This window comes from Quercus lobata, chromosome 5 (genome assembly GCF_001633185.2).
Source record: "Quercus lobata isolate SW786 chromosome 5, ValleyOak3.0 Primary Assembly, whole genome shotgun sequence".
Classification (NCBI taxonomy): Eukaryota; Viridiplantae; Streptophyta; class Magnoliopsida; order Fagales; family Fagaceae; genus Quercus; species Quercus lobata.
Genome location: NC_044908.1, coordinates 59,458,736 through 59,485,917, shown reverse-complemented (window position 1 = coordinate 59,485,917; position 27,182 = coordinate 59,458,736). Strand labels below are relative to the sequence as shown.

At 35.4% G+C, this 27,182-nt stretch overlaps 1 protein-coding gene and 2 pseudogenes across 1 annotated transcript; 1 reads left to right on the top strand and 2 right to left on the bottom strand.

Moving 5' to 3' along the window:
- Nucleotides 1-302: 302 nt before the first annotated feature.
- LOC115990812 lies at nucleotides 303-4,444 on the bottom strand. Its single transcript, XM_031114594.1, has 8 exons — nucleotides 3,586-4,444; nucleotides 3,351-3,472; nucleotides 2,964-3,245; nucleotides 2,794-2,870; nucleotides 1,920-2,245; nucleotides 1,637-1,808; nucleotides 958-1,288; nucleotides 303-443 (listed from the first exon to the last, which is right to left on the bottom strand). Exons 1-8 carry the CDS (start codon nucleotides 4,442-4,444, stop codon nucleotides 303-305), a joined length of 2,310 nt encoding a protein of 769 aa, XP_030970454.1.
- Nucleotides 4,445-5,385: 941 nt separating this feature from the next.
- On the bottom strand, nucleotides 5,386-8,779 carry LOC115990811 (annotated as a pseudogene).
- A 13,667-nt stretch (nucleotides 8,780-22,446) lies between these two features.
- Nucleotides 22,447-24,502, top strand: LOC115989126 (annotated as a pseudogene).
- Nucleotides 24,503-27,182: the final 2,680 nt, after the last annotated feature.

Sequence of the window (27,182 nt, the reverse complement as noted above, 5' to 3'; positions counted from 1 at the left end):
TAAACACAGAGGTCATGATAGAAACTAACAAGTGTTTAACTATGAAAGTCACAGCTTGTGGAGCACTCTATCACGAAATGAATGAGAGAAAAACTGTATTTTCATTAATTAGAAAGACTGAGTACATATCTGTATATATATACAGGCAATGAACCTAGTAACTACCTAACTACAGAAACGGAACTAACTAACTTGAAACCAATCTTCACACGTGCAGTAACAAACTCTCTCACGTGTCATCACTTAAGTAAAACAATTCATCTACTAAACTACATATCGTATATACAATGAAACTAATACAACTAAGCTGTCGTTTTACTACTCTGTTCTGACTTGATCAACATTCTTCCTTCCTGCTCTTGCTCCTTGATCTTGCTAGTCTCATCTTTACTCTGATACTCCCCCTCAAGAGCAGCTGGTGTATGTATGTTGATCATCCCCATCTTACAAGTAAGATTTGAAAATTAATTGTAATTCAAAGCCTTCGTAAGTATATTAGCCCTCCAAGACTTTATCCCTAACTACATGACAATCTATTTCTATGTGCTTTGTCCTCTCATGGAAGACTGGATTGGAGCCAATGTGCAGTGCTGCTTGACTATCACAAAACAACAAAACCTCTCTTTCATGATGCACTCCAATATCCTTGAGAAAATACAAGATCTACACTATCTCACATGTTGCTACTGCCACGGATTTGTACTTAGCTTCTATTGAGGACCTTGAGACTGTGGATTGCTTTTTTTGACTTCCAAGACAGCAAAGAATCTCCAATAAAGATGCTATAACCTGTCAGCAGAAGAAAACATAAGTCCTTTGCCTGGTTCACTCTTCAAATAGTGCAACACTTTGTGTTGCATGGTGTGGTCTTCTTGGTTTGGACATAAACTGACTGAGCTTGTGAACAACAAATGTAATATTAGGTCTTGTGATTGTTAAGTATGATAACTTGCCTACCAGCCTTCTGTAGTCACTAGGATCCCTGAGCTCTTCTCCCTCAAATTTGCTTAACCTTAGATTTTGCTCCATAGGTGTTTTAGCACATTTACACCCAAGCAATCCAGCATCTTTAAGCAGCTCAAGTGTGTATTTCCTTTGACAAAGAGCAATCCCTTTGTCTGATCTAGCAACCTCCAATCCAAGGAAATACTTTAAATCACCCAAGTCTTTTAACTTAAATTTATCATCTAATATGACCTTAAACTTGTCTATCTCAACTTTATCATTGCAAGCTATCAAAACATCATCCACATACACCAAAAGAACCATTAAAATGTCACCATGCTTCCTAGTAAACAAAGAGCAATCAGCTTTGGACTGAATGAAGCCAAGCTAAACCAATGTGCTTGAAAAGTTGGCAAACCATTGCCCGGAAGCTTGCTTGAGACCATAAATGGACTTATTGAGTTTACAAACAACCTCCCCCTAGCTGTGAAACCCTTGTGGAAGAGCCATATACCCCTCTTCATCCAAATCACCATGTAGAAAAGCATTATTAACATCCAACTAACTAAGAAACCAACCTTTGATGGCTGCCACAACAAGAAGAACTTTGACAGAAGCCATCTAAGCTACTGGTGAGAATGTTTCAAAATAATCCACACCCTCCTTTTGGGTAAACCTCTTATCCACTAACCTGGCTTTGTACCTCTTAATAGAATCATCTGCTTTGTACTTAATTTTGTAAACCCACTTACAGCCAATGGGCTTCTTACCAGCAGGCAAATGGGTCAAGGTCCATGTGTTATTAGCCTTATGAGCTGCTGTTTTAGCAACCATGGCTTCTTGCCATTTGGGATCAGACACAGCTTGGTATTAAAAGGTAGATTCAACAATGGAAGAAATAGCACAACAAAAGGTTTTATAGGAAAGGGAAAGATGCTGATATGAAACATGAGATGAAAGAGGATGAGAAGTACCTGAATGAGGGGAAGGAATAGGCATGACAGAAGAGACATGGTTGATATGCTTTTTGATGGACCTAGAAGACCTTCTAAGTGGAATAGGATCTGCAATAGGTTCAGGTGGTTCTTCTGGCATGTCATCAAGAAAATCATCATTAATGGTATAATGAACTTGAATGATGGAATCATGGGGAAGGGTAGAAGAACTAGGCTTGGACATAAGAGGATCATCAAGCAAAGTAGAAATAGGAGGAGCACAAGGTAAAGGCAAAATAGAGGAAGAAGTAGAACCACTTGAAGATGAAGCATAAGGAAAGACAGATTCATGAAACACAACATCCCTTGAAACAAAAACAGAATGAGTTTCAAGATCAAAAAGCTTATAGCCTTTGACATTACAAGGATAACCAAGGAAAATACACTTTCTTGCTCTTGGAGAAAACTTATCCCTAGTTTGAGCAATGGTAGAAGCAAAACACAAGCATCCAAACACTTTGAGGTGAGTGTAATCTGGTGCCTTATGAAATAAAAGCTCAAAAGGTGTTTTATCATTCAACAAAGGAGATGGAAGTCTATTAATGAGATAGGTAGCAGTTAAAACACAATCACCCCAGAATTGAAGAGGAATGCGAGATTGAATCTATAATGCCCTTACAATGGAAAGAAGATGCTGATGTTTTCTCTCCACAACAAAATTTTGTTGTGGAGTATAAACACAGCTGTGTTGATGGATAATACCATGAGAATCAAGGAAATCTGACATATCGAATTCTTTGGCATTATCAGTTCTTATGGACTTTATATATTTTGACCAAATTGAGTAGCAACGATAGTGTAAAAGGAATGAAATAAAGGCCTAACATCAAACTTAGATTTCATTAAAAATAACCAAGTGGCTCGGGTTGCATCATCTACAATAGTCAAGAAGTATTTGAAACCATCTAAAGTAGGAGTTGAATAAGGAACCTAAACATCCATATAAACCAAATCAAAGGCACAAGCACTAATTTTATTATTAAAAGGAAAAGGTAGTCTTTTAAGTTTGGCCATAGGACAAACTTGACAATCCTTATTACAAGATGAATGTAAAGAAGGGATAACATGACTTAGAACTCTAAGTTTAAGGTCTGAAGGATGACCTAATCTTGCATGCCAAAGAGAAGAAGATTGAGAAGATACAGTAGTGGTTGCAGAGAAAGGATGAAAAGCATCATTGAACTTGTGATTGATCAAGAAATCAGCAAGTGAAGAAGTAGGAGTATGCTGGAGACTGTCACACTGCAACAAGTACAAGCCATCAACTGCCTTACCCACCCCAATCGTTTTCCAAGATAAAAGATCCTGGATAAAACAATAAGTGGAAAGGAAGACAAGACAATAGGGTTGAGAATGTGTAAGGATACTAACAGATAAAAAATTAAAACTAAAGGAAGGAACACAAAGAACATTAGTGAGAGTGAGGGAAGAAGAAAGAATAACAGTGCCAATGTGAGTGACTTGTGCTGATTCCCCATTAGGCAATTGAACCAAGGATTGCAAAGTAGTAATAATTGAAGTTAACAAATCAACTGAACAGACAAAATGGTTAGTAGCTCCAGTATCAAATACCCAAGTACACCTATCATAAGCCCTTCTATTGATCACTTGTGCAAAAAAAAAACACCATGTGAGAGATCAATACCTGTCATTGGCACACTTGCAAAATTGGAAGATGCCACATTAGCCATTGAGGTTTCTTTTGCCTGAGATGGTACTGCAAGAGATGAGTTTGAAGCACCAAACAAAGCAAGAAGTTGTTGGCATTGTTCAAGTGTGAAGGCAGAATTCTGGTGATGCATTGAAGAAGCAAGAGGCAAGAATTCTGAAGAGACTTGATGTGCCACGGAGGGTTTGTTCTTGAACTTAAACCCTGGTGGAAAACCATGCAATTTATAGCATTTATCCACTGTGTGACCAGTCTTGCCACAATGAGTGCAAACTGGTCTGTCCTTGCCTTTACCACCAGAACTAGTACTTGCAAGATTTGTACCATGATTATCATTTGACGTTTTGGCAGCTAAAACAGTGGAATCAACCTTAGCAATAGAAGCATTAGGAACTGATCTTTGTATGTCCTCTTGAATTAACAAAGAGTAAACCTTACTAAGAGATGGAATTGGATCCATAAGCAAGTCTTGAGTCCTAACTTGGGAGAAAGAATCATTGAATCCCATGAAAAACTTCATCACAGACTCTCTAACTTGTAAATCAGTGAGCCACTTGTTAATATTGCAAACACATTTTCCACAAGTGCATGAAAGAAATGGACTAAGGTTTTGCAATTGATCCCAAAACACCTTTAACTGAGCAAAGAAATCAGTGACAGACATCTCACCTTGATGAAGTTCTGCAATTTCCTTTTGAAGATTGAAAACCCTTGGTCCATTGGTTTGAGCAAAACGATTCTTCAAATCTTTCCAGATCTCTAAGGTAGTGTCTTCATAAATGATACTTGCTTGAAGCTTTGGTGAGACTGAGTTGGTTAACCATGTGCCCACCATATTGTCACACCTGATCCATGCTTGTACAGCTGAGAGAGTAGATACCAATGGTGATGAGAGAGTCAAAGTCCCATCGATGAACCCTAACTTGTTTTTAGTGAGCAAAAATTTCCTCACAGCTTGAGCCCAGACTAAGTAATTTTCTCCACCTGTCAAAGGCTATGTAACAAGAACTAGACTTGGATTCTCCGCGTGATGCAAGAACAGAGGGTTATCCATTGGAGAATCTTGTGAAGAAGAAGAAGAAGATGGATTCTCAAGTGTAGAGGCATTGGAATAACCATTTGTATTCGTAGCAGAAGCCATTGTTGGCAAAAGAAGAAAATTTTCTCAAGAACAAAAAACAGATTGATTTTCTTAAGAAAAATTGAGAAAGAAAATTGAACTGAAAGAAATGCAAAACCCTAGAAAGATTTGGGAATTTGCTTTGATACCATATCACGAAATGAAAGAGAGAAAAACTGTATTTTCATTAATTAGAAAGACTGAGTACAAATCTGTATATATATACAAGCAATGAACCAAGTAACTACCTCACTACAGAAACAGAAGTAACTAACTTGAAACCAATCTTCACACATGCAGTAACAAACTCTCTCACCTGTCATCACTTAAGTAAAACAATTCATCTACTAAACTACATATTGTATATACAATAAAACTAATACAACTAAGCTATCGTTTAACTACTCTGTTTTGACTTGATCAACCTTCTTCCTTCCTGCTCTTTCTCCCTAATCTTGCTGGTCTCATCTTTAGTTTGATACACTCCGAAAATACAAGTATAAAGGATTTTCTTAAATCAACCATGAGTATTGAATACCTGTAATTATTATTACCTTAATACCATCTTGAGGCAAATGAGACAGGCAGGAGGAGGAGGCAGGAGAGACCCACATAATACATGAAGCTTAATTTAGAAACAAAGTTCAGTCCCTTACCATGGCAGTCTTAAGACAAATTCTTTAGATCCCCGACTCCGAGCTTTTGTAATTCAACCTTGAGACTTGAGGTACCTAACAGCTTCATCTAGTATAGCTACAATATTCATTTGATTGCCACCAAGTACTATTCAGTGCCCTCACCATCTTCTTCAATTTCTTTTGTTTCCTTTCACTATTGTAGCTGTCATCGCTGCTTGAGGACATCTGATTAAACGAAGACAATCTATTCTTCTTTGGTTTTAAACCATAGTTCAAGAAAGAATCAGGAGACGCAGTTTGATAATCTTCATCAGTCCGTGCTGTGCTAACCACTTCGTCATCATATTCTTCTTGCTCATCCTCTTCCAAACTCAACAAAGCATCAATATCATCTGAATCTTCTTTCAATGGAGAGGATATTTCTCTTTCTATATGATCAGCTTCTTTTACCTCAAAATTGTCTTCAACATACGTTGCAACGATATTTACACCAGGAGCACTAAATTTGTGGGCTATTGCAGGGTGGAACATAGCTTGGCTTCGCTGATCAGTTTGATCAAAGAGGATAAAATTCTTTGAACAGACCTCATAAGGTTGAATTCGACACCATGGAAGGGTGTCAAGTGCTTAGCAGTTGGAGTTAGAACTGCACCAAAGACAGATGCAACTGGAATATGCATGTAAACATTCCCCACTTTTTTTTTTTTTTTTTTGAGAAGTGAATACTTGTTGTATTAATAACCAAGAATTGGGAAAATCATCTAAAACAAAAGACATAATATTCGTTGGAACACACTCCAACTAGATTTGAGAATGTTAGGTTTTAAGGAATTAGGAACTAATGTATTAGAACTTCATTTTATAATATTGGCAAACCATGATCAAAACGTTTTAGTCTTGTTTAGACTTGCTCAAAGTATGTTTTTATGCAAAGTTGGAATTGAGTGTTCTATAGGATTTATTGTGTAAATCTGCTTGGCTCGATCGATCGAGAATTAGACTCAATCGATCAAATCTCGTGCATATTGTTTTTCTGTAGAATTTTCCAACTCAGCCCAAGCCCATTTGACGTGTAAGGTTTTATGTTTTGCCCAAAGTATAAAAGGGAAAACCCTAGCCACGTTTTGGGATTGTTCTTTATGCTGTGTGTGTGAATCTCTTGTGAGATCTAGAAGTATTTGCCTTCACATACACTTAGTGTTATCAAGGATCAAGCTTATGTCAAGAGCTTGATGATCATTTCATTTGCTGTTTTAAGAGCTTAAAGATATACAAGCAGGAGTGCTTGTGCTTGCTATAAATCCAAGAAAGAAGTAGTCTGTGGACTCAAAGCTATCACATGGTCGTGGTAGTAAGTTTCCTACTTGAGGTAGCAATAGAATGTTAATTGTTTAAGTCGCTATTGTGTAAACTTCAATTCTTTCATAGTAGATCTGTTTTACCTTAAGGTTAGCTAGGTTAAATCCTCCCCAAATTTTTTACCGGTTTGGTTTTCCTGGGTTATCATATTATTGTGTTATTTATTTTCCACACTTTACAATGATATGATATAATTGTATTAACCTAGATCTGATAATTTGACTAAGTAATCACTTGTCTAATTAACTAGGTTAATCTGATTGTGTTTTAAGGGGTCTAAAAATGTACAGAGAAGAAAGAGATAGTCTCGCTTGCTGGGCTAAAGCATGTGCAACTACATTGCCTTGCCAACCTACGTGAGCGAAAGAAATACTCTGAAAAGAGTTTGAATGAGATATGATATCCTTGATGAGATGCCCTCCTCAAGAATTTTCCACGCCTGATCCCTTTATGGAGTTGGCAAGAGATTCAGAAATGCCTTCGCAAACACACTGAGCATGGCTCGACTCTGCAGTAAAAGTGACAGCTCGTCGGGCAACAAGAAGCTCTAGGATTTCCACTGTTGGAGGTTTCATAATCTGCTCGGATAGGGCAGCCAACACCTGACCCTCACAATTCCGAATTACCACGCCTATTCCAGCCTTGTCTGACTCTTCGTACATTGCTCCACCATAATTTATCTTCACCAAGCCTGCTGCAGGAGGTATCCACCTGAGAGGAACAGCCCGTCTTCTATGGGCAGAGGGACTGTCCAGGCCCCTGAATTCGCTGAGGTAGTTCTTAACAAAACCAACGATATTGAGAAGGGGCAGGGGATTTTCTTAGAGGCGAGATTTGTTTCTTTGATACCAAATTGACCAAGCCGTTGCTACAAATAAAGATTATAAGGCAGGTTTGGCTCGGATTTTTTGAAATACATCCGAGAAAGAATTGGAAGCCGCTGAGCTCCTATCCACCTAGCCGAAATCCGTTTCCCAAACCACTTTGATGTAGGCACAACTCCATAAAGCATGCACGACAGTCTCTGAATCTCTAGAGCAGCGAGGACAATCCAATTCATGAAGAATCTTTCTCTTCAATAGGTTTTCTTTTGTGGGCAGCGAATTAGTGCAAGCCTTCTAGAAAAAATGCTTTATATTGCCTGGAACCTTCAACTTCAAGATGCTTTTCCAGAAACCCTTCTGAGAATCCGAGGCTTGTGGGCGGTTTGTGTCAAGAATATGAAGCTCGCAGAGAAGTTTATACCCTAACTTCACAGAGTAGCCACCCGATTTTTCTGAACTCCAAACCAAGGTGTCGGGTTGTAGAATAGAACACAAAGTCAGAGACTTAATAAGTTTTGCTTCAGGTAGATAAAAACACAAATCAATGAGATTGATGTTCCACCAACCCGTAGCAGAATTTATCAGAGAATCCATAGTGGACTCCGGTGCTAGGTGCAAAATGCAATCCTATCAATTGATCGAGATTGATACCCTGCAGGCAGCGAAGAAAGCATACGAGTGAGCCCCATTATTCCAGGTATGGTTTGGAATGGGTCATTGACTACTTGATCCTTTTAATAGTAATAACAATCTCTTTATCCCACCCATAACCTGCTCTTAGAGAGAGTTTAAGATAGCTGAAGCTTTATACGCATTCATATACGGAACAATCTATTATTCATCCTTGTCCAATTAAGGGACTGCAAGTGCCAAACGCGGATCCATCTTATATGGTGATGGTAGTGAAAAAATCTCTGTATAGTGACTGCAATATGGAATCTTATGCCTTAAGTTCCTAAGGCGCGAAAGCTATTAATTAATTATAGAACTTGAACGATTATTCAGTAGTCGCTCTATTTAAGTAGTAAAAGCACCACCTGCAGAAGCATTGGAGCTGGTTCTGCCTTCAGGACTTGGTAACCAAGCATCTTTATATATCCGGACTGATTAACCACTATCGATTCTCCAAATGGATCCTTTTTCAATTAAATCCCTAGACCACAGTATACTCTTCCATGCGAAAGAGGGAGCACTGCCTTTTTGTGGAAAAAATGTTGGTCACTCTGCATCTGGAGTCCTATTTTCTATTTAATTAAAAAGTCCACAAAACAATGGAGTTTACACTTTTGCCCTGGCAATTATTTTATTATCATTTGGACAAAGGTTCCTAAGATGATGATTAAATTAAGGGGGTTTTTTAAAAAAATAACTATAAAACACATACTATATTATAAGTTAGACAACATTTCAAACTTATTGCATTTCTAACAATTCGAGTTAAGTGGACTCGATTTACCCAGAAAGGTGACGTGGACAAAGTAGGAAATCGAGTTTACTGAACTTGATTTCTATACATAGAAATCGAGTTTAGTGAACTCAATTTCTGTATACAGAAACCGAGTTTAACAAACTCGGTTTCTATACATAGAAAACGAGTTTATTAAACTTGATTTCTATGTATAGAAACTGAGTTCAATAAAACTGAGAATTTGCTCATCATTTTTGCTCAAAAAATCTCAACTCAACAACACCCAAAAAAAAAAAAAAAAAAAAAAAGAACATAAGAAACAGAAAATAAGCAAAACCAACAACCCATTTCTCTAAAACACAAAGACAACCCAAAAACCACATAGAAGAGATCAAATGAGAGAATGATACCCTGCGGTTGTTGGGACGGCGACGGCGACGGAGTCTCAGCTCCGGTCATTCCCGCTCTGTCGCCATCCGTCTCTCTCAGATCCGATCATTCCCGCTCCATCGCCGTCCGTCTCTCTCACTCTCATTCCCTCTCCTACAGCTCCGTCACCTGCTCCATTCTGTCGCTATCGCCCCTCCGTTCCGTCGCCGTTGCCCCTTCGTCGACATTGCCCCTTCGCTCCGATGCCGTCGCCCCTCCATTCCGTCGCCGTCGCCGTCGCTGTCCCAACAACCGCAGGGTATCATTCTCTCATTTGATCTCTTCTATGTGGTTTTTGGGTTGTCTTTGTGTTTTAGAGAAATGGGTTGTTGGTTTTACTTATTTTCTGTTTCTTATGTTCATTTTTTTTTTTTTTGGGTGTTGTTGAGTTGAGATTTTTTGAGCAGAAATGATGAGCAGATTCTCAGTTTTATTGAACTCGATTTCTATACATAGAAATCGAGTTTAATAAACTCGTTTTCTATGTATAGAAACCGAGTTTGTTAAACTCGGTTTCTGTACACAGAAATTGAGTTCACTAAACTCGATTTCTATGTATAGAAATCGAGTTCAGTAAACTCGATTTCCTACTTTGTCCACGTCACCTTTCTGGGTAAATCGAGTCCACTGAACTCGAATTGTTAGAAATGCAATAAGTTTGAAACGTTGTCTAACTTATAATATAGTATGTGTTTTATAGTTATTTTTTTAAAAAACCCAAATTAAGGTATCGACATTCTGGTACAAGAAAGCTATTTTTCCAAATAAATACTTACGGAGCTACCACCATTAAATGCTCATCTCTATCATTGCCTTCTTATGTATGAATGCAACCAAAGGTTTAAGCAACTGACGGAAAGTTGGAAATACTCAGCCTGTAACAGATAATAAAAAGTCATTAAAGTAATGACCCATTAAACATACAATCAGACAAAGGAAACACAGTGTTTGGAAGGCGTTCTCATAAAGTCCGTGAATGGAGAAGTGTAAGAGATACTTACTAAAAAGAAATAATAAAAAAACCCTTTATAAGTTAAAGATGAACTTTCTAATAATTAAATGAAAAAAATAAATGGACAAATCCCAAGTGCAGATTTCTTCTAGACTGCTCAAACTCTTCCATGGAGTTAAATGGACAATCTGATTTTATTTGAATTTTGAAAGTAAATAAAGTTTTAAAACGTTTACAGGATTTCAATCTTCCACCTTTGGTTTCAAACAGAGAGGCCCCAAACCATTCCCAGGAAGAATCGCGGGTTACTTTATCACAGTAAGTTTATAGCATTAGGTAAAAGAGGGAGCCGTGATGTTATTCTTTTACAATCAGGTCTCTTAATTTCCCCCATTCTTATCTAAATGCAATTAAAGTTTGCTTCACTTAAACTTTCAATATATATATATATATAGAGAGAGAGAGAGAGAGAGAGAGAACTGAAGAACTAGTGCACATGCATGCTGGAATATTCATACATAATCGCCTAATAATACATCTACTGGACAGCTGAAATAATTATATCAATAAACTCCAATCTATAATCGCCACAACAACATATGTAAACTTTAATGAAAGTATTTAACATATTATCATGACAGGACACTAGCTGTAACTAGTTCTTTAATGAATTTCATTTATTATCCCACGCATAGACCAGAACATGGCTCCGATGGAGGTTAGAAATGAAATATTACATGGAAACTAAACAAAAGCTTGGAAATACTTTTCCATAGAACACAACCATAACCATATTAAGATACACCAATCCCATATCACAAGCACCCCAGAAGCTTCATATAAGGATTAGAACGAGACAAGGCAGAGTAAATCACTAAAAGCTATAAAGATTCATGCTTAAATCAACTTCACAACAAGAAAATAGGAAACCACCTTTACCTGGCAAACTTGTATCAGTTGATGGTATGTGATGATCCCAACACTCATTTTAATCTTCCCAACTTCTTTCACTGCTCGATATCTTTTTATGGTTACTCCAATGTACATTCTCAGATCAAATAATAGGACGATTTTTCAATGCATACATAGGATAGGTATTAACCCATTCCACACTGGCAAAGGCTCTATCCAGTCTTTCCATTACAAAGTCATCCTCCTCTCTATTATTCATTCATGTAAATTTTGACCTGTGACAGCTAAGTCACACAGTTGTAGCTCAGCTATCACTTGCTAGAACATATCAGCTCCCATAATTGAGTGCTGATTAAAGGAGAATTTCTCTTCCCTTGTGAGAACTTGGTTGAAGTCCCCAATACATAGCCAATTAGGGTGAGCTATTTGTTTTAGGTTTCTTAGTTGCTGCCAAACTTCCATCCTCTTGGAATGCTCAGGGTGGCCATAAATAAGGGTAACAGATAAAGAGTTACCTCTGTTGTCAACTAAATCAGTGTGAAAAAGGTGTTTTGATTCATGTAGCATCCTAAGACTTTGTTTAGGCATCCAAGCTAATAGCAAGCCTCCACTTAACCCCTCCCTAGGAACTTCCCAACCCTCAAAAAAGCCACATTTAATCCATACATCCTTTCCTTTATCTCTCACTAATTGAGTCTCCATGAGAAACATTATGTCAGGTTTAGACTCAAGGGCCTTTTCTAGCATTGCAGAGGGTTAGCCCAAACCTCTATAGTTCCAGCTCAAGATCCTCATGATTGTTGGGGAAGCTTATTAGTGCCAGCTTCCCATCGCCCATGTGAGTAGACAATAAATTCATCAACATTGGACTCTTTACACAGCAAAGGAATATAATCAGTTTCATCTTCAGAAGGATCAGCATTACCTTCCTTTGAAAAATATCCACTGAGTACTCTTTTTGTGATGTTCCTTCCCAGCTTCCTAAATTCCACTCTGAATCGTTTCCTTGAAGTTCCACTTGTTTCACCACTGCCTTCAAACCTATCATTGCAGTGTGTACAAGATATGGGACACAGATCTGATTGGGTTGATACAAGAGATGGTGGACCTAGGCCGAGAGCATATAGTTTAGAAATGTAAATTTCACCTCAATCCAGTGTCCAGACTAACCGCTTGGTGATGACCCACTTCTTGGGTTGTGGTTGGTACAAAGTGTCTTGCAATGTGGGTTTGGTCTGTTTCCGAAGTATTGTGAAGTCCACTTACATAATCAGTCTTATGGGCCAAGGCCTAGGTTCTCCTTATACTAGGCCCATTACTCGGGCCCCCAACTTCAAAATTTGATAATCTTTGTAATGGCGTTGGTTTCAACATGTTTAAACGGCTGGATCAAAATTAGGGTTTTTGGGGCTCGTCGGGAGTCGACTCTGGGTCGATTTGGTTAAACTTGGTCAAAGTTTCCAAAAATCTCCGAGAAGCTCGGGTTTGATGTAAAACTATAAAAAGTGTTGTTTTGCGAGGGTTTTGACCTCTTTAACCTTTGGTCAAACTTAGGTTGACTAGGGGCATTTTGGCCCTTTTAGTTGAAAAAGGCACTTTGGGTGCTACGGTGTCCGAACAGGTTGCGCCACATCATTCTGGATGTCCTCGTGGTCCCATGGAGAGAAAATAATATTTTTGAATTTTTCGGGATCTGGCATGCAAATCGAGGGCAAACAAAATACGGTATCAACACTGCATAGTTGTAAAGATGGATCTGCAGTTAATCCTGTAGTGCAAGAAAAAATGGTGAGTAATTTCTATGAGATTTGTATCTATGAGAACCTGAATAGATGATTGGTATGTATGCGTTTTATTTTTATGAGTCTTGCTCCTTTTTTGTCTTTGTATAAGTGGGACTCCGGCTCCGTAAATTATCACACCCTTAGAATTAGTGAAAGGACCACTCACTCACATGGTTGATACTTACAAAAAAAATAATAATAAAAAAACACCAAAAACAATAGAAGAAAGAAAGAAAGAGAACAAAATATTGTAATGTGCTTTGCCACATTATAAAACGAAAAAGATGATCAAATTAAATATAAGAGTGGGAATTGAGAATTGTACCTTTGTGATTAGGAAAAAGATGATCAAAATATTGTAATGTGCTTTGCTACTTCCTCACTACAATATGTACCTTTGTAGCTGATTCCTTTAAACAAGTTAGTTAACTAAACACAAAAAAATTAGTGTATGCCTAACCAAAAATAGGAAGAGTAATAGGTGTATGTGTGAACTTACAGGTCACCATATGAGAATTTGTTTGTTTTGTTAATGTAAGAGTGGCATTGGGTGTATAAAGGTTTTGAGATTGTGAGTCTCGTTTATGATGTAATGGGATTTGGGAGAGTTTTTGTTTCTGACATTTGTGTCTGATGCTTGTGAGAGTGTGCTAATTTGATTGAGGTTTTGTTGAATATGGTTGTAATCCATATTATTGATAGTGGATTTCAATTGGTGTTGTTGCTAGTGGATTGCATGGAGTTGACTGAACCATGCTCAATATTGTTATCTTGTAATGATTTTTTTTTAATATACAAGATATAAATTATGGTATATAGGAAAATGTAAAAATAGAAATAGAGTTAGGTATAATCATAAATAATCTAGAGAAATCATTAATTTTTAGAGGATCACAATTTATTGTTGACTTTGAAATCCATAGAACTCTGATTATTGAAAATTTGGAACTTCAACCTGTGATTGTTCAACTTGTTGATTTTATAGTTCACTGAGTTCCATTAATTGATACCAATTCAACCTGTTGATTAATTTAGTTTAGGAATTGAGATCTGGAATTCCACAAGAATATTGAACAAAATAGATATAGCATATGGCTTTGGACTTAATTTGAAAGCTTTTAGTTAATGCTTCCCTCTTGATATTGATGCCATAAAATATGAGTAGAAGAAACTTAGGGCCTATTTGTATCACCAAGAGTTTGAGTGATATCACTCAATTTTCATCACTGAGTTTCTGAAATGCGTGGGTCCCACAATTTTTTTGGTGTTTTGTTAGGTTCAAAGGATTAGGAATTAATGTATTAGAACTCTAATTTGTAATGTTGGCAAACCATGATCAAAACAGGTTTTAGTCTTGTTTAGACTTGCTTAAAGTGTATGCATTTTATGTAAAGTTGGAATCGAGTTACTGCAGAATTTATTGTGCAATTCTGTTTGGCTCGATCAATCGAGAATTAGACTCGATCGATCGAAACTTAGGCAAAACGTTTTTTTGCAGAATTTTCCAACTCAGCCCAAGCCCATTTGACGTGTAGGGTTTTATGTTTTGTCTTAAGTATAAAAGAAAAAACCCTAGCCACGTTTTTGTAGATGCTCCATATGCTATATGTGTGAATCTTTTGTGAGATCAAGAGGTGTTTACCTTCACATATACTTAGGGTTTCCAAGATTCATGATTATGTCAAGAACTTGGTGATCGATTCAGTTGCTGTTTTAAGAGCTTAAAGATACACAAGCAGGAGTGCTTGTACTTGCTGGGAATCCAAGAAAGAAGTAGTCCATAGACTCAGAGCTATCATGCAGTCATGGTAGTAAGTTTCCTACTCGAGGTAGTAATAGGATATTAGTGGTCTAAGTCGCTATTGTGTAAACTTCAATTCTTTCATAGTGGATTTAGTTTTACCTTGAGGATAGCTAGGTTAAATCCTTCCCAGGTTTTTTACCGGTTTGGTTTTCCTAGGTTATCATATTGTTGTATTCTTTATTTTCCACACTTTATAATGATATGATTTGTATGTGTTAACCTAGATCTACACAATTTACCTAAGTTAGTCACTTGGCTAAATAACTAGGTTAATTTGGTTGTATTTTAAGGGGTCTAAAAACAAACATGTTTGGCTTGGTTTTTAACATTTGTTTCTATCACTCAAAACTCAAAAACTTGAGTTTGAGTGATGAAAACTGAAAACAGATTTTTGGTGTTTCAGTTTTAGGAATATGAGTTATAGTGGCAAAGTTGTAAATAAACCAATTTGGTGGGACCCCCTCTCCTGAGTTGTCTCTATCAAGTCAGACTCACCCAGGCACCCACCAACGGCTTTTTTTTTTTTTTTCCTCTTCTTCTTCTTTCTTTCTTTCTTCACATCTCTTTCTCAACTTGTGCTTCTTTCTTTTTTCATGAACCTGAACATAACACATACTTAATTCAAATCTAAAGCCAATTGCACATATAGTATACAAAATTTACATGGGTACCGATGTCTCAAACCCAAAAACACAAACCCATAAACACATGGGTACCGATCAAACACACAAACACAAACCCACAACCATGTTCATCATAAATCTACCCAAAAACACAAAACCACAATTAAACACAAACATAGACAGACACATAAGTCTACAAAATTTTTACCCAAACACAAAAAAAAAAAAAAAAAAAAAAAAAAAAAAAAAACACCCAGAAATAAGAAATCCACCAAACCCTTAAATGAGAGAAAGCACGAGAGCAAGAAAGGGAAAATAGAGTACCCACTTGAGGAAATCCACTCTACAGGGGAGAGAGAAAGACTGAAAATAGATCTTCAATTCTTGTAGGTTGCTGTAGGTTTGTTTGCTATTTGTGGCCTATGGGTTTGATTGCTGTGATGAGGAGAACTAAAGGACAAATCCAGCTTCTTTCTCATTTCTTTGTTCCTTTTAAAGAGGGTTAGTATATGCGGTTTTCAGTCTATGGGTAAGAGGAAAAAAAACTGAAATTTGGAATAGGGAAGAGGGAAAATATGTGTTATGAGTAAGAGAAAAAATTCATGGAGAAATGGTGCTGGAAGTGGTAGGGAACCAATCTCTTGCTAGGTTATGTGAAATGGGCTTTGTGGTGTATAGAGGCGTGAAATTAGTTGCTAGGTTTTGTGATGGGAAGGAAGAGCAGTAAAATGAAGAGAGAGAGAATGTCACACACGGATACCCATATGACCGTTCTGTGTAGTGACAGTGGGTGGACTCCACCATTTTGCCAAAAAATGGAGTTAAAGAGTGAGAGATATAACTTAGATTTCGAACCAAACACAAATTTTAGAGGTATTTGAGTTTTAAACTTCCACCATATCAAGCATCATTGATTGTCAGTTAATGAAATATTATAAAACTCATATAAGTATGGTTACTTGGTTGCTACAAGTCTTACCAATATATGATAAATATATATGCTAAAAATTTCAAATCATTAAGAATATATGGCAATTGCCAGCAAGAACACCAGTGACAGACCTATGTATGGGCTGAGGGGGCCATGCCGCCCCCCCCCCCCCCCCCAGATTTTGAAAAACCGAAGACTAGTATGTATATCTACATAGAAGTCCAGAATTTTGTCCCTAAAATTTATATTTTGGCCCCCTCCCTCAAAATACTTTTCAAATTGGCCCATGAAATCAAAACAGAGAACTTATTTGACCATTCCTGCATTCCATTTGCCCAAGAAAAACAAAAACCTTATGACAATCAATTGGACAATTCACAAAACCAGATAACAAAAATTCTTTTAGACAAGGTTTGGTCTCATGGATGGATCTCTCTTCCTTCTTTGATCTGATCTTTTCTCCCTCCTCTCTCTTTCTCTTTGCCTTGTGGTGTGTTGTGACTTGTGACGTGGCTGCTACTCTGCCTTTCTTTAATCTTTAAGTGATAAAAGTGGAAAGTTGAAACTTTTATTCCAAAACTATCAGTGAAAATTTTTACAAGGAGCCACAAAATCATGGTGCCTACTAACAATCCAATAACAGGGGTACACAGTACACCTATAGTTTTATTTTATTTTATTTCTTTTTTATAAAGAGTAAACCTTTTGTTAGAACTTAGAAAAAAGGGATAGGTTAAGATGTTATTAATATAGGTTAATATAGAATAATGTAAAAATATTAAATAAATTAATTTTAAAGCAAAGAAAAGGTTAAAGAATCAGTCCAACTTGAATCAAACCAAAGAACCTAGAAGTTTAGAACCATTCATTTTTTTAGTTCTCTTTGCAGTCGTAATTTTAAAACCATAATAAATTCCTATAATTTTTTTACAAAAAATTTGACAACTACAACAAGAAAAAGGGAGGATTCAAACCCTTGAGTTACAAAAGTATTGATTATAAATCCTTATAATTAATATGACTTTTATTTTAGATTATGGGAAAGTAAATTACAATATTCGATTTATTTATAAGAAAAATACAAATTATTTGAGAACCAATATTGATGATGTAACTTTTAGTATTAATGTACCAATTTCTGAAAGTTTTCAAATAAATTGTTTTTTGGCCCCCCCTAAGTTCAAATCCTGGTTCCGCCCCTGAAGAACACCAATTTATTTATTTAATAATTTTGCTTGCACCATAAATGTTCAACTCCTTGGTTATCTTTTATTTGATATGTTCTTTTTGTTTTTGCTTTTTTTTCTTTACATCTTTTATGCATTTTCTTTGTTAACATATCTTTGTAATGTCAAGCTTATTGAAAAATATAGAAAGGACATGTTTTCTGCTTTATTCATTGTTTGAGATTAAAAAAATATGGTAAAGATTATTGTTACCTTTTCATATGGTAAGAGCACAAATTCTTTACCTGTTGTAACTATCAAAATTTCAAAAAAAAAAAAAAAAAAAAAAAGAAGAAGGGATCACATTATCAAATCTTATGTTTATTCCACGTTCAACTTTCTGCCCAGGAATGTTTTGATAAAATATATCAAAATGAATGCAATTTTGGGAAGCTCCCTCAAGTTTTGAAGAATTTCGGTCCCTTCAGTAATTTTTCTGTGTATTTTTGCTTCAGTGTAATAGATTAGAATTTCAGTCTTCTCTAGATCAGACAAAATTTTAAATTTCCACTTTTGCATTTCATTAATTGTAAATTTTCTGCTGGTAGGTGTACCCAATAGTCAATATATTATGATATTTAATAAGCGACAAGGTGCAGATTTTGACAAGGTATGTGCTACAGAAGTTGTTTGGTCCCAAAGTCACTGGATTGACTTGGATTCAAAACATTCTGTACCTTGACGGCTTGACCTCTCTCTCTCTCTCTCTCATGCATGCACTCACATTCAAAGCATTTTAATGGATTCACTTGGAAAAAAAAAAGCATCTAATTCTGAACTATTAATTATACATTTGACATTTAGATGTGTCTCATTTCGATGTTATTTATAATGTTTGATTTCCATTGGAAGAATCATTGTGAATCACGAGATTTTGTTTTTAATATGTATATGTCATGCATATGCTTGTGCTTTTTAAGAAAAATATTAGTGGCTGGTGGTGTGACTGAGGAATCACTCATACCTGAACCATTCTAAGCCGTTTTATGTGCTTTTTTTTTGAAACTAAGCCGTTTTATGTGCTAACATTACAGTGAGTTTGATATCAAATAGGTTACGAGTATTTGGAGGTTATGATAAAAGAATCAAAATAAGCTATGTTATAATAAATGTAATTAAATGTTTTGAACATGCTCTAATGATAACAGTAGTTGGATGTAGCAAAATTTTTATGGTTGTGTAAAGTAAAATTGTTTGAGTGGTATTTTACACTAAAAGACATTATTATACCATTGTTTGGACTCAAATATTTACTTCTAGAGTAGGGATTTTCATGGTAGTCACCCTCCATATTCAATTATTACAGTGGATGAGACTATGTGAGTGTTTAAGCTTCATATGTTTTTCCTAGCTCTAAGGAATCGCTTATATGATTATGTGTTCTTTTTTTTTTTTTTTTTCTTTTTTTGTTTCTTTGTTTATATATATAAGTAATGTAAATTTTATTCAAATTATAAAAAGAGTTACCCAAGTATATGGGAAGTATATATTTGGGACCAAACAATCAAGTATTCAAATTATGGGCATCCATCAAATTGAAAATAGAAGAAATAGAATAACTTCCTATAATTGAATCGACATCCAATCTGATAGTGTTTTAAAAAGGAGAAATTTTGGGTTAGCAATTGTCCTTTCTGAGTCCTTAAAATTCTGTTTATTTCTCTCCTGTGAAATGTACCACATCAAGCAATAATAAGGGATAGCCATCCAGATGACACCAATACAATGACAACCAAATTAACTCTTCTTGCTAGAATGATAAAATGTTCCTAATTGCAACTTAACTTTGGCATAATTTATGAAGGTCTATCACAGTATAGGATAGCTAGGGCTTGATTCTTTGGTTTGGTAAAGGCTACATGTTGGAACTTTGTGCTTGATATTGGGCTTAAGAGTGAGCTAGGATTGACATTCTTATATATAACTAGCTCGATGTATTATGATCGCATGAATTAACTAAAAATTTTATGTAAAAGAGAAAATATTTTACAAATATTATTGAAATAATCTAAATAATTAGTGAGTCACTTGAAATTTAATAGACCTTTACATAAACTATATATATATATATAGAACCAAATGGCTTAACAACGGTATGAAGTTTATTTTCGAAAAAGGGTATGGAGTTTTTTAGTTTTACCATATTAAAATACACATAATGATAGATAATAAATATTAAATTTTATTTTAGATTTCTTTATTTTTTATAATTAAATTTAGTTGGAGTAGAATTTAGGACAAAACTTAGATACAGTACCTTAGATGCAGTTCTTTAAATACCCCCTCTTAAATTTTAGACATCTACCCATTTTAAACATCTCTCCACACTGCGTTAAAAACTTTTTGTTTTCGTCTCTCTCTCTCTCTCTCAAAACCCAATGGCTTCAGATCTCTCCACATCTTAAAATGAATAAGAAATTTGGCCAACAATCCCTTTGTAATCCTTCAGATCTAGTCCATTGCAAGCGAAATCTTCCAGACCTTCCAACTCGTTGACTACATCGGAAATTCCTTCAATTCTTATAGCAATCTCAATCAGCAAATATAACAGTAGAAGACATCCATGAGAGGTGGCAACACAATATTTGTGATAGCTTCTCTTTTGGCATCAATGGGAGCTTTTAGTGTTGAAATTGTCAGTCCAAAGAGAGAATCAGGTGTTCAAGGTCTTGGAAGTTTTTGTATAGTAAAGTTCATCTCTCCAACCAATAAATCTATTTTAAATGAAAATTGAAGCCAACATGTTTCATAATTTCGAAAACAACCTATGGATTATGGATTTTGCTGAAGAAGTTTTTCATCAAATTGGGTGTGAGAAGTCTGAAGAAATCTGGTCAATGGGGTTTTCAATTTTTGTGAGATAGGAAGAAAAAAGAAAAAAGTAAAAAATAGAGAGGATTTTAACGCCATTTGGAGAGATATTTAAAATGGATAGATGTCTAAAATTTATGAAGAGTACCTAAGAAACTGCACCTAAGGTACTGTATCTAAATTTTACCCTAGAATTTAATTTAACCTTTTTTAATCATATTTTTGAAACTTAGGTAATTTGTTTTACCTAAAGTAAACTATATCGACAATTAATAAAATATAAACTATTTTAATAATATAGTGGGGACGCATGTGAAACGTGCTTGCCATTATATTGAATAATAATTTATTGTTATTATATTTATGTCTATTGCACAAAACTCTCATATTTATACAAGATTTTAGAGGGGTTATGTTCCGAGGTTTGGAGAGATTATGTTAATCAGTCTTATCCTCACCCTTACCCTTACCCTAGAATCTTGACATTACATTGAATAACAGTATAATTTCAAATATAAAAAATGTTTATAACATAGCCAATATGTAAATCATTTTTTATGATAAACACCTAAATTTTTTACAATCAATATTTTAAAAATGTGAGGCATGAAAATAAAGTTTTATTTTCTGTAATACGGAGTACAAAACACAACCGGATATTAACTTAAGAAATGAAAGTTTCAGGCCAAAATGGGAAATTAACCCTAATTTTCAAACATTATAATTAGTAGACCACGTTTTCAAACTATATTTTTTACTAACATCTCGAGTCTAAGAGGCTCGATTTTGGATTATAAATCAAGTCTTTAAGGGTCAATTTTCATGTTCTGATCGAGTCTGAGTTGGCACTTTTTCCATGTGGCGTCCACCTTCTTGATTTAATGGAGTTTTCATTTTTTTGTAACTTTTATGTGGGACCTACTCCACTGATTAAGTCAAACAACCCAAAACTTCCAATTCATTTTTTTCTCAAAAAATTTCCTTCCTCTTTCTCCGCCCCTTTTCTCTCTTCCACTCACTCTGCCATTGACGAAACTGATTCCTACAAAGTTTTGTTCTTCATTTTTTTGCATCTCAGGTAGATCGGTGTCTTCGATTGATCCTTATTCTTCTTAATTCAAAGTTAGGACTCTGAAGGCCTGGGTCATGCGGCGCCTGGGTCACGTGCAGCCTAGGTTGTGCAGCACCTAGGTCGGGTGCGGCCTAGGTCAGGCGCAGCCTAAGTTGGGCGGCTGGATTGGGCGATGGTGCAGTGGTGGCGTGGTCTGGCTGGATCGGGTAGTTGTGGGTTCTCTAGTGCTTCAAAGAATTCTCAGGAGGGTTCAGGTTTTGTGTAATTTGAATGAACAACTCTTGGTGTTTTATTTCATGGTCAAGGCCCTTAAAGAAAAAGTTTGAAAATGTCTCAGCATATAAATCAAGTCTTAGAGACTCGATTTCCAAGTGGTCGTCACGTGGAAAAAATGCCAAATCAGACGGGATCAATCCATGAAAATTGAGTCTTTAACACTTGATTTATAGTCCCTAAATCGAGTTTCTAAGACTCGAGATGCTAATAAAAAATATAGTTTAAAAACGGTGCCTATTAATTATATTGTTTGGTAAACAGTATAATTTCCCATTTTAGCCAAAGTTTCACGTTTCAAAACTCATTTGCAAGTACAAAAAGCCTTTTTGCTCTTAAGAATACAGCGTTCAAAACTGCAACCCACCCTTAACGTTTACCTTTGTACACAGCTTTCTCCATTTGTGTATGTCAAAACTCAATTCCGGAGTTACACACCCGAAGAGAGAGAAAGCGTTAGAAGACCAAGAGACCCATCTTCAAGCTTCGGACCAAACCCAGACAGATCACGCCGCCCCGCCCCCATCCACGTGCCGGTGAGTTCTCCCTTGCTTCCTCTCTTTTCTCTCTTCTTCCTCATCTCCTCTTCTCTTCCATTTCCGACCTCTTCTCCTCCGTCACTCTCAAACCCAAGCCCGGACCCTATTAACTTTTTTTTAATGATAATTTTTGTGTGGGTTGTGGTGGGTTGTGCTTGTCCCTGGTGGTGGCTGGTGGCTGGCTTGAGCTTTGCAACTGCAAGTGAGCGATGGCCCGCAGACTCTGTTCCCATCTTTTCCTGGTTTTCCATTTCCATTTGCAGCAACCGTCTGTTTCTCCAAGGTCTCATTCTGATAATATATATATATATATATATATATATATGCTTAGCTAATACGTATTAGCTTTCCTTTCTTTTAGTTTCTTTGTCATTTCTGTTTATAATCTTTGTTTACAAAATCTGAGAAACCCAACTTGGCTCTTTCTTTGAGATTATATATCCTTTCTGGAAGCGCCTCAAGATATCCCTTTAATTTGGGGGTTTTCCCGGCATTTCAAGGTTACTATTCCTCTTCTGAAAGTTCTATTTTTCACGGCTTCTGGGTTTTCCATTGTCACTGTTTTTGAATGTTTTTCATTGTGTGTGAAAAAACCCATTAAGAGGTTTATGATTGTTGGTGAAAATGATGGCTGAAAGCTTGTGACGTTATGACATGTAGTCTATGTATTTGTGCTAAGTCCTCATAGAAGAACATTAGTTTGATTATTTGAAAGTTACCTATTTCAAGACTTCTATTTGGGGTGTTCTATGAGGTTCTACAGAGTAAACAAAACTATAATGGCTGATTAAATTGCTGAGGAGGTCTTCAAATAGATATATGTCTTGGAGTAATCGGGTTTGACTGGCTGTCACTACAGCTCTCTGGTTTTGGTTTGTTAGCATTATAGAATATAAGTACACTCTTAAGTGTAGAGTTTTGTTTTGCTTTTTAAATAAGTACCAATAGTTAAGATATGTCTTTAGAAGCTAATATGCCATTTAATTTTGATTTCTTAAGAATTTAGGAACTTAATGCCCCACTAGTTAAGATCGGACTTTACGTCATTGTCATCAACAACTAGACCAAATTTATGATTCTTCTCTACTAATAACTGATGCGTGATAAGATGGATGCCATATATTTTTTTGACCTACAACTTATATGAAGGGGTTCTTGTAGTTTTCTTGTTCTAACTCACGGTTGCAACAAGGATTTAGTTTTCACATTGTCTGCTGTTGTTCTTCCTCTGGTATGCTAAATTCATCCACAATATATTGAATATTTTGCAGCATCACGAGCCTATGCTCGAGGTGGGCGCAACCATTATGATCTTTTTGGCAATGGAAAGCTGGGTGATGAAGATTTCAGAGAAACATGGAAGAAAGAGATGGATGAAGATACTTCTCTGTGGACAGGGAGTGAAGATGAAAGAGATGATGAAAAAGATCCTAAAAGTCATCTTGAAGAAGAAATTCGGAGAGTGAGACAGCAGGCAAAGGAACATTCTGACCTAATTGATGCCGATGACAGTGATGAATTAAGAAGTATATGGTCTGGAAGTGATGAGGAGAAGATATTGTGGACTGGTAGTGAGGGTGATGATGACGACGATATTCCTACAGAAGCCTCCCAAATGAAAGTAGTGATAAGTACATAGACAAATTGTTTGAGTTTGAGGAAATGCCTAAATATCGAACAATCTCTGAATTATTGAAAGCTGAAAATGAACCAGAAGAATTGTCCCCAGGAAAGCAAGCTAGGAAAATTGCAGTTGAAAATGCCTTGAAAAAATTGAAGAAAGGTCCAGATGGGCGTTACTCCAATGTGTGGGAGGTCATGAGTGATATAGATATTCTAATTGGAGCATTTGAAAGGGTTGTTTCTGGACCAGAGTACGCGGAGCTTAGACAGGGAGGGCCTAAGAAATTAAATATGCAGTTCTTTAAGGATATACAAGCACGTATGAGAGATCAAAATTACAAGTTCTCACCTGAGTTAAAGCTGAAGCCGAAGAGCAAATTAGTTTCAAGAAAGAAGTGGCAGAAAGCACAGTCTAGAAGGAGGAAAGCACAAAAGCGTTAAGTTGTAATTGTTTCCTTTCGGTACTAATGTGAGTTAAATGTATTATATATCCCTGCAACTTCTGCTTTTCAAATGTTCAAATCTCCAATCATAGGTACTTTATTTTTTTAATTAGTAATTATAGTTTTACTTAGTTCGTAAGATTATCCTCCAATATTATAATTATACATATAATCCATGCACCTGAGTTTCTTCAATGCACCTGATTTTATAATTATTCATAAAATCGATAAACACATTAATTCTTTTGTTTTTTGTTTTAGTTTCCAAAGGGTGACAAGGCATTCAATGCTAATTGCATTTACTGCATTATTAGCTAGAATCTGATAATGATGACTAATTTTTCAAGTAACAAATCTGGAATATGAAACTGTCCTAAAGAATTAAGAGGAATGCACAACCAAGTTTAGTCACCACCTGCTCAATGCTCACTTGCAAATACGACTGGAGTCCAAATCCAAAATTCTTGACCCTCCAAATGACAATGTTGAAGATAGAATATCACATCATCACTGAAATAATAGTAATAAAAGAAAATAATATTAAGAATAGCCATTGATGTGCCAGTGGAGGCCTCTACTCACAAGATTGAGTGAACATTATATTTGGATTTTGTTCTTACGAATATATATATATATATATATATATATATATAATGCTTGTTTGAGTTTTTGTCCAATTTACATTTTCTTTGAAAGTTAATAATCATGATGAGTCACTAATTTTAACAATTGCTTGATTAGTAATGATCGCAATAATTACATAACTGATAGGAGTAATGTTAAATGAAGTTTCACCTTTTCAAAAAATACAGTTTAGAAATTTTAACATATTAATGTTAGCACCTTCAACTTTTCGGAGGAGTTTTATTACTTTCTGCATGCACCCTCGACAGTTGCATTTTGAGAACATATGTCTGCCAACAAAAGGAATGAATCAAATGTAACATAAAAAGAAAGCAAAAGTTTAGTGAGACTGAGAAAAAGGAGTAAAGGCCAGAAAAAAATAGATGAAAATGCATAATTGCTTTGGAGAAAGATGATAGAAAATGGCTTGTAGTAGGGGCCTCAATCTTTAAGAATTCATTTGATGACATTTTCAACAGTGGTTCTTCAAAATGGAGATGCCTGGAACCTTTTGCTTCCTATTTTCTGCTTTCTCTACAGTAGCATATTCCTTCCCAATCTAAGAACCACCATGCTGTAGGAAGTTCAGGTAAATCAAATAAGTTGGGACTTCCAAGTCTGAGAGAAAACAAGGGAGAATAGATGTTTAAGTGTGAAATGACATAAGTACCCCATTTGTTATTCATGCTAGATGCAACTACCATTTGCTGAAACACATACATTGTTAATTCCGATTTCTTTTTTTTTAATATTCTTTTTGGTTGATAAATTCGTTTATATATATATATATATATATATATATATATTCAAGTCTATACCCATCAAATCCATGATTTTAGCTTTAAATATATACTATATTATAACTTGCGCTTATTCACGAAAACATTGAATGGTATTGATAAAAAGGAAAAAAAAATATGAAGAATCTTATTAGTAATCATTTGAATTTTATAAATTCTAAATTATTATTTATTATTCAAGCAAAAAATGTTGATTATTATTATGAATGTTATATAAGAAATTTGATGGCTGAAACACTATGGTTGACAACAATCTTCTTTAAAGAAATTAAAGTAATGAAGTTGTTGTTTTATTAATTGGGATTTTAAAAATTAGTATCTCAAGTTTTGTTAATGTTAGAATCATGTCAAGACTAGTACTTGTATACATAGATGATTACTTTGGTGATGCGATTTAAGTATTTCTCTTCCTAATTCTTAAAATTAGTTGTACCTAGTGTACAAAACTCTCACTTTTTGTAGGGTTTTAAAAATGTTACGATAGGTAACCTTACCTCCAAATTTTTTGGCAAGGCTAATCCTTAGACTCAAACCTACAATCTAAGGCCTTTTAGTGAAAGACATTTGCCATCGATCAGACCAATACTTTATCTCTAAAGATCAAATTCAAGATGTTCTAACATTTTTTTTTTAAAGAAACTAGTCATGTAATTGACAATATTTGTTTTACAATATTCATCAATATTATCTATTTGAAATATCGGCTAAAATGACCTTATATTTTTTCATCACAAAGAAAATGATTCTATCCATAAAATAAAATAACCAACAAGATTCAAGATGGTTAGAATAAAGCTTTTTTTTTTTTTTTTTTTTTTTGTCTCTCTTTTGAAAATATAATAAAAAGGTTGTAATTATTTATTGCATCATCAAACATCATATGAAGTCAACTTGTATGAAGATATTCTTTATTGTCATGTCAATTCAAAAAATCTTGCTTGGGATATCAATGATTGATTTATTTGCCCAGGTACGAGTTATATATACAGGCATTTGATACCATGTTCCCTAAAGGGCATAGTTTATGGGTTCTTAGTGGCTGGCCATTGTGCATGGAAACTTGAAATGAGGGTTTTTGCTCTGGCAAGTGACCGCCAGAAACCTTTTGACATGGCCGGATTTAAGCCGTCAAAATGACCAGTTGTCCTCAAATTTTTTTAATGAGACAAAAATGTTCTTTTGCAAATTATTCTCCATTTTTTATTTTATCTCCTACTAGTGCGTATTTTACGAATATTTTCTCCCCCCACCTTATCAATATCATAGAAAAAACTAAAAAGAAAGTTCAATGTTCAGAGAGAAAAAAAGAAAGAAAGAAAGAGAAGTTGAAGGAATGATCAAGAACATAGTGTTCAAGAAATTATAAATAAGGTATATA

Coding starts and splice junctions, on each gene's coding strand:
- LOC115990812 (XM_031114594.1), bottom strand. CDS start 4,444: ATGGTGGGCACATGGTTAACCAACTCAGTCTCACCAAAGCTTCAAGCA. Junction 1,809..1,919: donor TATTCCTTCCCCTCATTCAG/GTACTTCTCATC, acceptor TTTAATACCAAG/CTGTGTCTGATCCCAAATGG. Junction 1,289..1,636: donor ATTAAGAGGTACAAAGCCAG/GTTAGTGGATAA, acceptor TTTGTTTACTAG/GAAGCATGGTGACATTTTAA.